General features: G+C 41.8%; 1 protein-coding gene across 2 annotated transcripts; it reads left to right on the plus strand.

Annotated features, from left to right (window-relative positions):
* Positions 1-539: 539 nt before the first annotated feature.
* tmf1 (TATA element modulatory factor 1) lies at positions 540-14,019 on the plus strand. 2 transcript variants are annotated; one of them, XM_044024372.1, is made up of 18 exons: positions 540-676; positions 957-1,151; positions 2,639-4,026; positions 5,092-5,195; positions 5,904-6,030; positions 6,132-6,237; positions 6,495-6,637; positions 7,209-7,375; positions 8,161-8,317; positions 8,952-9,044; positions 9,147-9,303; positions 10,003-10,195; positions 10,555-10,624; positions 10,717-10,809; positions 11,253-11,378; positions 11,483-11,629; positions 11,781-11,906; positions 12,803-14,019. In XM_044024372.1, exons 2-18 carry the CDS (start codon positions 1,016-1,018, stop codon positions 12,941-12,943), a joined length of 3,474 nt encoding a protein of 1,157 aa, XP_043880307.1. In that variant the 5' UTR covers positions 540-676; positions 957-1,015; the 3' UTR covers positions 12,944-14,019. The 2 variants fall into 2 exon arrangements, with proteins under 2 accessions (XP_043880307.1, XP_043880306.1); XM_044024371.1 differs by having other exon boundaries at positions 540-1,151.
* The last annotated feature ends 200 nt before the right edge of the window (positions 14,020-14,219 follow it).

Here is a 14,219-nt window from a genome sequence, read left to right on the forward strand (position 1 = left end):
CCAAAAAACAACTGCCGATGACAGCCATTTAAGCATTCAATAGATGTGATAGATATTGTAAATGAAAATATCAGATATTCACAATGACATTCTTCCTCTCCTTCATCCTTGGACAAATGACATAACTTCAAAATTCAGAAATCCTGAAATGAATATATTTATAATGTCCTTTAGTCAAAATAATCTGGAATTAGTTATATTTAGCTATTGAATGTTAGGACGGCTGTACCGGGTTTCAATTTAATTACATATTTTTTTAATAAAAAATGTATTTAAAACCACACCAGAATCCTGACTTTGTTCCCCCTCAGAATTTTGTTTGTTATTTTATTTTGTTTACGTGTGACCCTAATCCTCTTCCGTAGATGTACAATGTCACATAAGTAAATAAATGACCATCAATAATAAATAAAAAAAGATACAACTCTCAAAAAACAATCATATAATCATACACTGGGGATGTGTCAGATAAAAAGTGTTCTAAGAGCTCATTTCAGAGGAGCGACCGGATCGTGACGTCATGTTGCTACGTGGAAAAGGAAGTGGCGAGCAAGCTAACGCTAATGCTAGTTGGACTACAAGTTGAGAGCGACCAAAACAAACCGATGACGGCCGAGAAAATGAGGCGGAAAAAGCCTGGATTAACCGCGGCAACTCGTCTCTTTTGATGGTGGAGGTAGCGTTTTTAAACGCGGCATTAGAAACAACAGTGTTTCCACTTGATAAACCCGCAGACATTTATATATATTCTGAGTGGTCTTCTGCCGAGCTGCTTAGCTAACTAGCTAGGTAGTAGCTTTCCTGTCAAAACAGGTTTCCTGGATTTCAAAATTTGAAATAGTTAAATATAGAAGCCGCACCAGGTTTAATGTCACCAGTGAAACGAGCAGGGGACAAACAAAGTGACAGTGTTGTGTGTGTGTGTGTGTGTGTGGTGACGCCACATCTCCCTGCAGTGTCCGTGTCATAGTTCCTGGTGTGTCTCGGTGGCTGTGAGCTGGCTTTACAGGTGAAAATGAGCTGGTTTAACGCCTCTCACCTGTCCAGCTTCGCCAAACAAGCTTTAACCTCAGCGCAGAAGTCAATCGACCGTGTTCTGGACATCAAGGAAGAGGACCAGTGGGGTAATACCACTGTGATGCCCTACGACGGTAAGTAACGTTCTATACAAGGCTGGTGTTGCACTAGAATGTTCTGATGAGACCAACGTGCACCTGAGTGCAGCAAGTTCCTCTCAAGACAAAGACCAGAGTGTTTTAAAACCAAGACAATTGTACTGATACCAGAGATCACCAGGACAGGACTGTGCTGACACCAAAACAAGATCGAGAGTAGAATGTTCTGGCACTGAGACCAAGATGAGACACAAAACGGAGTGTTTTAAGACAACGACAAGAGTGTAGCAAGACCAAGACTATGCCCAGATCAAAGTGTACTGACATAAGACCAAGACCAAGCCCAGTGTTTACAGAGACTAAGATGAGACCAAAACCAAAGGGTATTTAGATCAAGATGAGACCAAGAGTGTATTTAAACAGAGACAATTGTACCGACACCAAACATCACTAAGAGTGCATAAAGACAAGACCTGAGTGTACAGAGACTAGACTTTTCTGAGACCAAGACCAGTCTTTATTGTCTTTCATGTTTTTTTAAGTCACTTGTTTTGAAAAGTGTATTGTCAGTAAGATTTTATTGATTGGTTCGCATTAGCGATTAACAACATAGCACGTTTGACCTTTAACCGTGTTGACAGACTCGACATCAACAATAACAAAGTCGTGCCTCATTTGAAGAAGCTTTGTTGATACATAGTACATTTTCCTACTCTGGAATGGTGGTGTATTAATCACTCTGCACCTCTATGCTTCACATCTCTGTCTCCCCTCACCCAAAAAAGGGAATGGCAGAGCAGTATCCATGTTTGCTTTGTCTGTCTTATCAGTGTGTTTATTTTTAAAACATCAAACAGCTTGTTTGTGTGACCTTATCCACAAGGAAACAGAAATTTCTCCGTACAATCTACTTTTGTATAGACACATTTTCCGTAAACACAGCACTGTTTGAAGAAATGTCTTCATCCACACGAAACCCCTCTAAAACAACTCTAAATCCTGTAGTACATATGCCAGGCCTTTATATGGCACTGTACGCACTGCTAAATAAAGTGCTATAATAAAAAGCTGTAATAAAGTGAATTGAGAAACTATCTCCAAACACAAGAGGAAGACGACAACAATGAAAATAGAGATGTATTGGTTGTATACACATAGACACAAGAGTGGCGTTTTGAGATTTCACCACTCTGGCACCCATTTTCCAAAAATACTATACGATAAAAGACAGATTCATCTAAACTCATCTTGATGTCTAACTGTACTTATTTATTAAAGGGATGGCAGGAAGAGGTAGAAGTTTTTTCCGAGACCAAATTCTAACTACCTATGTTACGCGTTGCAGTTGCAGATGAAAGTTTCTCATTCAATCTCAATAATGATTTGTATGAAAACCAGTGGCGATCTTGACTGGTCTTGATTTCAAAATGTGGTCCTGAGACCAAGAGTGGTCTTGATTACAACCCTTTTAAAGAGTTTTGCACCACTTCTACAACCACTTAAGCGATGTTTGTTCTTCTTAGATGTGACGTTGCCTGGAAAGCTGTCATTAAGTGGAGGATGGGGAATGACGCAGTGGGAAGCTCCCCCTGAAGAAAGGACCCCCACTCCCCCGCTGTCCTCTGAGGCCATCACTACTCCCGTCACCCGCATGGTTGTGGATGAATCGGAAGACTTTTTCAGTGCCTTCCTGCCACCTGTAGAGATACAAGGTGTGACCCAACCCCAGGTAGTGTCTGTCCCCCCCACTAAGTCCCAAAGGCGGCTTCAGGACGAGGACAGCGAAAATGAAGATGCTGTGATCCAGGAAGACGTCGACACTCAAATGTCGACACCTGCTAATCTGATCCACGAGAGTCAAACGTTGGCCGGAATCCCACCGGCGGAGTCTGAGTCCTCACCAGCGGCACCTTATACAGGCACTATTCTCCTGCAGCCAGTTTCTCCGGTTGCTCCTGCCGGTGATCTTCCATGCGAACCTGGCAGCAAACCCAGTAGTGCAAAAACAGTTTCGGAGCTAAAAACAGAACAGTCACTGACTCCATCAGAACACCAGGTCGAGCAGGACAACACTGACTCCTCAGATCCTTCACCTGTCACCCCTGAGCTGAAGAGCTCCTCATCCTCTGATTCTCCGCCCTCCACATCTCCGAAGGACATGCTCCCTGAGCAGAAAGACTCAAAGGTAGAGGATCGGCAGAATGATACCCCCTCTCCTCCAGTGAGTGCCTTCTCCTCAGGAACCTCTACCACCAGTGACATTGAAGTGCTCGACCACGAGAGTGTGTTGAGCGAGAGCTCAGCCAGCTCCAGACAAGAAACGAGTGAAGTTAAGGCCGGCCTTCACTTAATGCAGGGCTCGTTCCAGCTTCTCACTGCCTCAACCTGTGGAGATTTCCCCCGCATGGAGGACTACCCCAAACTCACGGAGAGCTGCGGCTCCTCCTCGGACGCATTCGAACGCATCGATTCATTCAGCGTGCAGTCGCTGGACAGTCGCAGTGTCAGTGAGGTGAACTCGGACGACGAGAACCCCGGTAGTCGGACGCTGGCGTCCGTCACTGCAGGTTCTACTCCTCCTACAGTGTCATCAGCTGTGTGTCAGAAGCAGGAGGATGGAGTGGTGGAGGCGGAAGGAGAGGAGGAAGAGGAGGAAGGAGAGGAGGAGGAGGAGGAGGAGGGATTGGCTGAAGCGCTGAGGCAGCACTCGCTGGATGAGATGGAGGAGAGTGGCCGGAGTGCAACGCCCGTGAATACAGAGGAGCCTGAAGAGTTGATAGAGCAGGAAGCTATGGCTGAGGCTAGTGTCACGCTTTCTGACCCTTTCTTCAGTGCTGAAAAACAGATCGCTCCACCAATCACAGAAGAGATGAAGAGTGTCTCAACAGTTCAGATACTGGAGCTTCAAAAGGTAACCGTTCATCTTAAAGTAGTATCTGAATATTCTCGGTTTTCCAGGTCATGTGAAGGTACTTTGACATGCTTGAGGTCCTTGAGGACATTTAAAACCTAAAAACTGAAAGAAAACCTACTGATGTGACGTCTTCAAGAACTTGATTGATTTGGCAGGGACACAACGTGAGCATCGTTACATCTTGGTAAAGTGTCACCGGATCGCCAAACCACATTCCAAATGTGACTAGAAGTTCTAGACACAGCTAATTTGCATTGAGTCTTCTGGGTTTTGACGTTTTTGAAGAATAACAAGAATATTACAGCACGGTCTCCAGCACTTGTCCCACACACAGACTAACAATTAAACCAACATTGACAGTATTATATATATGTTAAATATGAAAAGAAATGGAAAACTTCAGTTCAAAGTTGTGTCTCTTGTACTTGGGAATGTTTACTCAGGAGATATAAATGTGATATTCTGCACAAACTCCTGAATACACACAACTTAACATGAGTTATTCATGATATTTTCCATTTTTCATATCTTTGCCACAACGCCGGTAAACAAAAATGATATTGTTAGGGCTGCAATGATAAATTGATTACTAAATGAGTCAGCATTAGTTTGATAACAAATTGTATTTTTTCCAGAATTAAGACAAGATCTCTATATTTTCAGCTTGTTAAATATAAATATATTATGGTTTATTTGCTCCCTGTAACAAAAGAAACAAGACAATCTATGTAATGTTGGTTTGTGGACAAAATAGACTTGTGAGATCATCATCATCATTCTGAGGTTTGGGAAACACAGATTAGTGTATTATAAAAAAAAGTTTGCAGTTTATAGAGAAAATAATGAATCGATTTAGTAATTCTGAAAATAATCATACTAGATTATATAAAAAGTATATAAAATGCTGTTCCACACAACTCATTCTGAGAAAGTCTCTCACTTGAAAATGAATTCTGTCAAAAAATATGAACAAAGAGTAACCTTTTTGGAAGTGAACTTGGTATTTGTATTGAAATTCCTGTGTGCAGCTTCTGTTGTTAACATGTTGTTGATATGTTGTAGGTCATTGATGAGCTGTCGGGTCGCCTGGAGAAGAGAGAGTGTCAGCTGCTGGCAGTCAGCAAAGACAAGGCCAGGCTGGAGGAGGATTGTGACAATCTCAGAGAGTCAGTATATACACGACACCTGCCTCTGGTCCACGGAGCTATTGTAAATGATTTTTTATGAATGTTTTTGACACTGATATCCAACATAATACTGATGGGAGAGTTTTCAAAACCTTGTGTTGCTTTTCTCTCAACAGTAAGAGTTTGTATCACAATATAATCTTCAATCTTTTAAACACGTTTGTACACTTTTCTTGTCTCTTTTCTTGAGGCTACACATGTTCTCATTCAGCTGCAACATCACCAATAAATGTTGACATGAATGATATTTTGAGGGGGCTGAAACAATGAAGCTATTTTGATAATCGATTAATCGGTTTGAAGCTTTTTTTAATGATTAAATCAAGATTTCCGATTGCTTAAGCTTCTTAAATGTGAGTATTTTCGTCTTTTCTTTGCTCTGGATAACAAAGATTAAAAGTTAATCATTTTGGTTTGTGGACAAAACAAGACATTTGAGAACATCATCATTTCCAGGTGTTGATATTTTATGGACAAATGATTAATCAAGAAAAGAATCGACAGATTAATCGATTATGAAAATAATCGTTAGTTGCTCTAATATCGACTGTCATTTTAAAGAAATACCTCTGAAATATTCAGTAACCTGTCTGAAAAGTAACGTCCCGGCTCAGATTGTCTAGGCCTTGAGGCCGTAACAGATTTTTACAACGAGCTCTTCCACTAATGAGTTTGCTCACACCGCAGTGAAGTGGTGAGCCTCAAGGAGGAAACGTCCACTGTGCAGTCGCTGAAGGACGAGTTCACCCAGCGCATCGCAGACGCTGAGAGAAAAGCTCAACTGGCCTGCAAAGAGAGGGACATCGCCAAGAAGGCACGTGACATATCAAACAAGTTCATAAATGGCAATCTGTAAAGTATCTGCTTCATTATCAAGGTCAAAAAACAGTTCTAAATGATATTATTCTGTGTTAGGAGATAAAGGGCTTGCGGGAAGACCTCTCGACGAGGCTGAACTCCAGTGACACGCTGGAGCTCATCAGAGAGAAGGAGGAGCAGATCAGAGGTCTGCTGGAAGAAGGTACAGAGCAAAAAAAAAAAAACAGTATCCACAGTCGAGAGAAGATTTTACTTTAACGCCGGGTTCATAACTTGAGAACTGATTCACTAGAGGGATCAGCAGTGAACTAGGGCGTGACATCACTCGTGTTTCTGACTTCTGATGTAAATGGAAGGCAGCATGAGACCATGACACACTTTTTAAACCTTCATAAACTACAAAAAATGATTGTTATTTGCGTCATTGATGGATGTTTTTTTCCCCCCCCTCACTTGTAGGCGAGAAGTTGTCGAAGCAGCAGCTGCAGCACAGCAACATCATCAAGAAGCTGCGCGCGAAGGAGAAGGAGAGCGACACAAGGATCGCCAAGCAGCAGAGGAAAATCAAGGACCAGGAGGAAGAACTTGGGCACCTCCAGCAGGTCAGAGGTCAACACAGCAACAAAGTACAGTGTCAGATTAGCACTGAATCGTCTTTGAGGACGGCTATTAAGAAAGTACCCTGATACTGATTTGTTATGTTGCATGAATTGATGTCAGGTTTTCACTCGTGCAACACTGAGTCACAATAAACATACTTGGAAATGATTTGATAAACAGATCATTCTTAAGATGTCTTTGCTAAATGAATTAAAACTTAATCTTAATCTTCTTCAAGAAAATCTTCCACGACTTAACCCAGTCTTTGGGGAATTAAATAAATCGTGTAAACTGATGCACAAATACTCCAGTGTCATGTTAGAGCTCGTTCCCTGAGGGATTATGGTAGACCTGCACTTTAATTGTGTGTGTTTTTGTTAGAATCATGTCAAAATGTCAATCTTTACAATGTATCAGGCCTTCAGTGAAAGGTTCTCTGCTCAATTTCTTATTCTGGATACAATAACACATCCTGTTTCTCCTATTTACAGAGCAGTAAAGCTTATCTGTTTTTTTCCCCACCAGCTGTTTCAGCTTCCATCATATGAACCAGTGTGACTTTGTTTTTTTTAGATCCTAGATGGGAAGGAGGAGGTGGAGAAGCAGCACAGGGAAAACATCAAGAAGCTGAACGCCGTGGTGGAGCGTCAGGAGAAGGAGCTGAGCAGGCTGCAGTCCGACTCTGAGGAGCTGCAGGAGAAGAACAGAAGTGTGCAGGCTGCCCTGGACAGCTCTTACAAGTAAACACCGCCACACCCTGCTGAGTTAACACTGATTACTCGTACTGTAAATATATATCCACAGAGCTGGAGGGAGTAAACAACACCGTGCTTTTTTGGAATTGCCGCACCCATTGTGAGGCAGTGTACATTATTAGAGTTCAAATGGAGAAAGAAGTTGTACATTTACCTTTATTTTAAGGTTTTAACACTGTGTTTACATCAGGTGAGCAGTGAAAATGTAGCTATTTAATAGTTATCCCACAGGCTGGGTTAATAAACATTGTCTTAAAGTGATAGTTCAGGAACTCCCAGCCAGTGTAAAAACTCTCCTAAAATGTACACCTGCTTACTTCTGTTATATCTTAAGCTCTTAGCTTAATGTTTGTTGCTTCATCTCATCTTTAGACACATTTCATGTGACCTGCTCACTGTCCCACACCAAAGTCCATAAAGAAAAGCAGCATTTTTAGCTCTTGGGTGACACAGAAACCGCTGTCGGTCTGTGCTGCTTTCATAAATCTGAACTCAGTATTTCAAACACCGAAGAAAGAAAATAACACATTTGAGCTCACTAATGGAAGCAGCAGTGGATCAACACCTCCTGCGTGCTGTGATGTAAAATATCTGATTTTCTCTATGGACTTAAATAAATACGGCACATTAATACCACGCGGTCACAGGTTAATTCAAATTCCGCTTTGCACAAGGACAAAACAACAAAGAATGTTTCTCTATTCTTCTCATACCCACCCACTCACCCACTCACTCACTCACCCATGGTCGTCTTCAACTCCTGTTGTCAGGGAGCTCGCAGAACTCCACAAGGCAAATGTCAGCCGAGCCAGCGAAGCCGAGGAGGCGGCTCACAGCAGGGAAACGCAAGCCAAGGAGCAGCTGAGCCTGGCTCTGGAGAAAGCTCAGGAGGAGGCCAGGATTCAGCAGGAGGCCCTGGGCAACCAGGTAACACACACACACACCGGTCAACTGTTTGCTTTGTAGACAAAGTAGGTTTGTTTCAGTCGTCACCTGTGAATCAGAGGTGAAGCGATCGTTTTGTTGCCGTCTCTCAGTCTTTGGTATTTATTTCCAGTAAAATCATACAAGCAGAGAGAAACAGTGGATTTTTTTAAACGATAAGTTTGACAAAAATGTCAACATAGCTGTTTTTTCTCCAGCTGATGGGGGAACAATTTGATAACATGATATTTTATGATTTAAAAACATAGAAAAATAAGTAAAATAAACAAAAAAACATGGTGTGTATCATAATAACTACTGCAGCACCTGTTTATTAGCGTATTTTGAGCCTGACGAGCAAAACTTTAAACACATTATGTGATTAACTGTCGGATAAGAGTATTATTATTGCGTAATGTTTACTGATCTATTTCATTTCTTATCCAAACAACATCAAAGTGCACACACTGGCCAAGATTGAAGCTCGTCATCCGGCTTGTTTGTCTGTCAAGGCGATTAGAAACGGATAAAGAGGCCACCACTGGGTTTACTGTGCTCCTCGGAAGCTGAATTTCCTGGCTGTTGAGTTTGACTGGTCAGTGTTTTCTCCATCCACTCTTTGTGATGCTGTGCACAGGTGGCCGACCTGAGACTGGCTCTGCAGCGAGCGGAGCAGCAGCAGGCGAGGAAAGAAGACTATCTGAGGGAGGAGATCAGTGAGCTTCAGCAGGTAACATAAGCAGGTGCTGAGCCTGGCGAGCTGATGAGCTGCGACAGGGCTTTTGGTTTTGGTTTCATGGACCTTTTTTAAATGTCTCGTCCTCTTCCACAGAGACTTCAGGAGGCAGAGGCGAGGAACCAGGAGCTCAGTCACAGCGTGACCTCGGCCACGCGGCCACTTCTGCGGCAGATTGAGAACTTACAGGCGTCGCTGGGCGGACAAACGGCATCCTGGGAAAAACTGGAGAAGAACATTTCTGACCGGCTCGGTAAAAAGCAGGAGCGACTAATGATTATTTAATAACTGATTACTGTTGGGGCCATAAAATGTAGAAAATGGTGGTAAATGTTCCTCAGATTTGTCCTCAGAACTGGGGCTGCAGCGATTCATCGATTCATGATCGATGACTAAATGAATCGTCAACTATTTTTTAATCATCGAGTTAATCAGTTTCAGAGTTTTTTTTATATTTAAAACAATCTTTCTTAGTTCTCAGCTTCTTAAATGTGAATGTTTTCTGGTTTCTTTGCTCCACATAACAAAGAAATCTTTAAATTTGAACGATTATCATTTGTGGATAACATAACGCCATCATTTCACTGCTTTGGAAACGCTGATCGTCTTTTTTAAAACATTTTCTGACATTTTGCGGACCGAACAAATACTTGATTAATCGCGAAAATAATCGACAAATGAATAGATTATGGAAAAATAAGCGTTTGTTTCAGCCCCACCTCAAAACAAAGATGATTTGATCGTTCTAGTGTAACAAAGAAACCAGAAAAACATTAAAAACAAAGAAGCTGAAATCAGAGATCTTGCTTCTCACCCCCCGATTATTCCAATTTTAAAATGCTTTATGGTCGTTTAACGTTGATTCATCCTTGCAGCCCTGAGCTGTTTATGTGAAACATCAGTGAAATCATGACCTGTTCTCCTCCTAATCCTCTTTTACTTCATTTAACAGCCGATGCTCAGGCACAGCTGGCTGTTGCCGTGGAGAAGGAGCGCTCAGCAGCCGACGAACTGCTGTCCTTCAAGTCCCAGCACACCTCTCTGGAGTCCCAGAATTCCCTGCTCCGCCAGGAGAAAGCCCGGGTCCTGGCACAGCTGGACGTCGAGAGGAACAAGAGGGAGAAAATGGAGGACGAAAGCAGCAGGTGATGAATGATTGCAATGTAAAACTTTGACCTGCAGAGTTTATGGATCGTGTACATACATTAACCCAGTCACCCTCACATTTACTACTCCTTCTGTGTATTTATATTTATGGCTTATGATTGCATGCACCCAAAGCTGTCTGTCGTCAACATTTATGACCGTTAGGGCCGGGTATTTATCTAACCTCATGATTCTGTGCTACACAGAGACCATGATACATGATTGCAGTATGCGGTTGTTGAAAAATCACCGTATCCTACGCATATTTCCCCGCTTGTTGAAAAAAGCTCTGTGAATTGTGAATTTTAAATGTTTTGAGCCTTTAATATTTGACTTTTTGCTCGTTTTCCTAACGTAGGGAACACGTTGAATTGGAAAACCTACGAGGAGAATACGGCCGAATGATGGAAGAGGCCAAGAAGGAAAAGGTGCGACAATGCTCTCCCAATCCTGTTGTTGTACTGCTTATTAAAAACAGCTTATTTTTTTATGTATTTTTTGCTTTTTCTTCTTCTTTCAGCTGCTGTTGGCTAATCAACTAGAAATGGAGAAGATGAAGGTGGAGCAGGAGAAGAAGAAATGCTACTTGGCACAAGAGGCACTCAAAGATAAGGTGATGGATTTTTTATAAAGTTTGATTTAAAAGTCTAGTGTGTAACATTTAGGGTCTGAAAGTCTACGAATGCTTTTAAATAAGAGAAAAAAGCCTTTTATATGTATTTAAGTCCTGGACACACACACTGCCCTGCATGTTTTGGATGTTTTCAGATTGTCAGCTCATCAGCAAAGCAACGCAGAGGCCTGACAATGACCCACTTGTATGTTTTGAACTGGGAACAGGGTAGAGTTTGAACGTCTCACCCCACAAATTCAAATGGATTTCCATAATTTGAATAAAAAGTCCGAGCCATAGACTTTAGAAAGCCAATGATGATCAATGGCTGCCACAGTTCCCTACTGGGCTTAGGAAAGGGAAGGATGAGCTTTAACGAAACAGAAGATGTTTCATTCTTGGTCTCGTCTTTAACAGACAGTTGTGAAATGATTCTTTCACAGGAGCGGAGGGTTCTTATGACTCACTCCACAGGAGAACCCCCAGCCACCTCCACTCCCTCACTGTCCCGCTCCAGCTCCATAAGTGGGACCGATAATGGCGGCCTCCACACCTCGCTTCTATTCCAGGTACTTTACATGGGGGGGGGAAAATATGGAAAAATAACAGACATTTACTTGGATTTGTTGTGCTTTTTTTTTTGGTCTCACACTTTGTTTTCTTCTTCCCACAGGACGACTCCTCGGAGCACTCGCTCAGCACCATGACCATGAGCGGAACCAACCTGTACGAGGCTGCCCGGCTGTCGGGAGGATCCAACATCATGGAAAACCTCCAGTCACAGCTCAAACTCCGAGAAGGAGAAATCGCTCAGCTGCAGGTGAACCAGTTCACAACCAATCTGAAATGTGAAATTGTGTATTTTCCAACAACAAAATTAACATTTTGATAGAAAAGAAAGAAAAAAAGAAAACCTGAATCATCTCCCGTGGCTTCTCTTTCGTCTTTCTTTCTTTCCCTCTTTTCCCCAGCTGGAAATCTCTAATCTGGAGAGGAGTCGCTCCGTGATGGCGGAGGAGCTGGTTCGACTCACCAGTCAAAACGACGAGATGGAGGAGCAGGTGATGGAGATCCCCAAGCTGAAAGTTCAGCTCAAGGTGAGAATAGACCAATCGGAAACACGGGTGCCACAGTCTCGACCACCAAAGGTGAAATCGAGGATTTAACTTCACGGTACCACCTACCGCTAACCCCATTCTGCTGCCAACTCATAGTAACCACGGCAACTGCTGATTTGGGCGACACATAAGTGACAAAACATGAACCGCCTCCCACTTCCCCGTGTGTTTTGGCGCACAAACTACGTTATGAGCACGGAGCAAAGCACAGGACGTCCCCACGTGCATCGCAGCGACGCAGACGTAACCACGACAACAACTCCGTTAACGCAGGCAACTCTTCTGTCAGCAAAAACATCCTCAAAATTCAACTTGTAGACTATAAGACGTGTTTGTAGCATCAGTCATGTGACCTTATTCAGTGGTGGTAAAACTCCTGGATTTATACATTTCAATAACGTACTGCAACCGCCAAGCTACGGAACACCAAGCAGGTCACTACTTACTACGAAGGTGTTTCCTTCCATGTGTGATCATGTCATTGGAGGTCAGAGGTCAGATGTAAATGATTGCTGGACCTTCAGAGCAGCACAGAGCTACGTGGCTCTCTGTGACTTCTCTTCATTTTACACTTGGTTTCCAGTTTTTTATACACATAAATACATTTATATTTTCTCGTTCCTGACTTTTATTTTGAAATTATTTGAGCTATCGTAGATATTATTTTGATGTCTTTTTCTTAAAGCCCTCTACTGACCAAACTAGACACTCAGTGACCCCTGCCTTAGCGTGTCATCGGCCCTTTAGCTTCCTCTGTCCGGCCCTGTGTTCTGAAACCTCGGCGTTATCCTCTGTTATACACTGCAATGTCCTAAAGATTGCAGACCCCAGAGTTCCCCCCTCTTCTTATATTTCTTCGCGGCTGTTGATTTCAGGAGCTGGAGCAGAGGCACAACACCATCCTGCAGATGTACGGGGAGAAGGCCGAGGAGGCCGAGGAACTCCGACTGGACCTGGAAGACGTGAAGAACATGTACAAGACCCAGATCGACGAGCTGCTGAAGAACCAGAAATAAACAGCACGAACGAGCGAGAGTCGTCGTTCACGGGGAAACGACAGGACGGAGAACATGGGGTTTCATTTTCCTTCATCGTTATGTAATTATTTTATTTTATTTTAATTCTTTAACATATTTAAGTGAGGGTGCTGGGATTCTTACAGAATCTGGTTTGAAGGAAAGTTCCAGTTTGTGATTGTAAAATGTTACTGCAGGTTTTCTCATGACTGGCCCTTTGACCCATAGTGTCGTTTATAGACAGTTTATAACTGTAGGAGATGGTAAAGTTCTATTTGCACTACACAGAAAATCGGTCTTGTTTATTTCCTGACTCATAATCACAGTGGGTTTAAGAAAAGGTGTGGAAATGTGAAGAAAGAAAGAAAGAAATTGTATGTATTCTTAAATCCTATTAAAAAAAAAAAACAACAACAAATCACAAAACGTGGTTTAGACCCGAGAGTAGTCTGATTTAAAATCTTCAAAACTGTATTTTAAATTATCTATAAATATGTAAATGAATAAACATTTATTTGGGTGGCGAAAATGTCTGACGCTCTTGATTTAGAACGTGTGAAATCATTTAAAACGTTTATTTACAAGGTTCTGTAGAATATGGTGTGTTTTATTTCTATTTAACCATATAAATATGTTTTAAATGCAAACTACATATTAAGCTATCGCTCTCAGTTGTGTGGAAAGCCATGCTTTTAAGGGTCCAGTGTGTAAAATCTTTCTTTTATACAAAATTGAAGTTTATAAAATAATTCTACATTCATTTTTAGAAGTGTACAGTAGACTGTACCTATTAAGAAGACATTCACTGACAGTAAATGTATAAAATGATGAGTTCAAGTATAAAAAAACACACAACATAAGTACATATTTGTATAAAATGTATGTGAACATGTACAATTTTAAGATGTATTTCCTTCCTTTACATTTTATGAAGTTAAATTAAATTTCTAGCTGAAAGGATGGGCTGGAGGTTGGACAAGTGTACCCAATAAAGTGGCTAGTTATCTAGATTTTTTTAATTGCCTAGGTTTATTTTCACCAGTCAAGCACATTTGATTAAAAAATAATGTCACAACTAGTTCACCAGGAGTTGTTCTGGTCATTGGTGCAAACGGCAAAAGATTGGAGTGCACTTATTTACAAAATGAAAATATTAGGGATGCACTATATTGGGTTTTTTGCCAATATATTAAGAGGAGTGCTTGGGTTGCTATCTTTTATTTTGCTGTTAACATGCTATTTTTTTATACTCATGCCGGAGAAGATGTGGATATAA

This window comes from Solea senegalensis, linkage group LG4 (assembly GCF_019176455.1).
Source record: "Solea senegalensis isolate Sse05_10M linkage group LG4, IFAPA_SoseM_1, whole genome shotgun sequence".
Taxonomy (NCBI): domain Eukaryota; kingdom Metazoa; phylum Chordata; class Actinopteri; order Pleuronectiformes; family Soleidae; genus Solea; species Solea senegalensis.

Bases quoted from the DNA above. Each gene is read 5' to 3' on its own strand.
- tmf1 (XM_044024371.1), top strand. From the start codon at position 1,016: ATGAGCTGGTTTAACGCCTCTCACCTGTCCAGCTTCGCCAAACAAGCT. The intron at 1,152-2,638 runs GTAAGTAACGTT...TGTTCTTCTTAG, and splicing joins CACTGTGATGCCCTACGACG to ATGTGACGTTGCCTGGAAAG. The intron at 10,196-10,554 runs GTGATGAATGAT...TTCCTAACGTAG, and splicing joins ATGGAGGACGAAAGCAGCAG to GGAACACGTTGAATTGGAAA.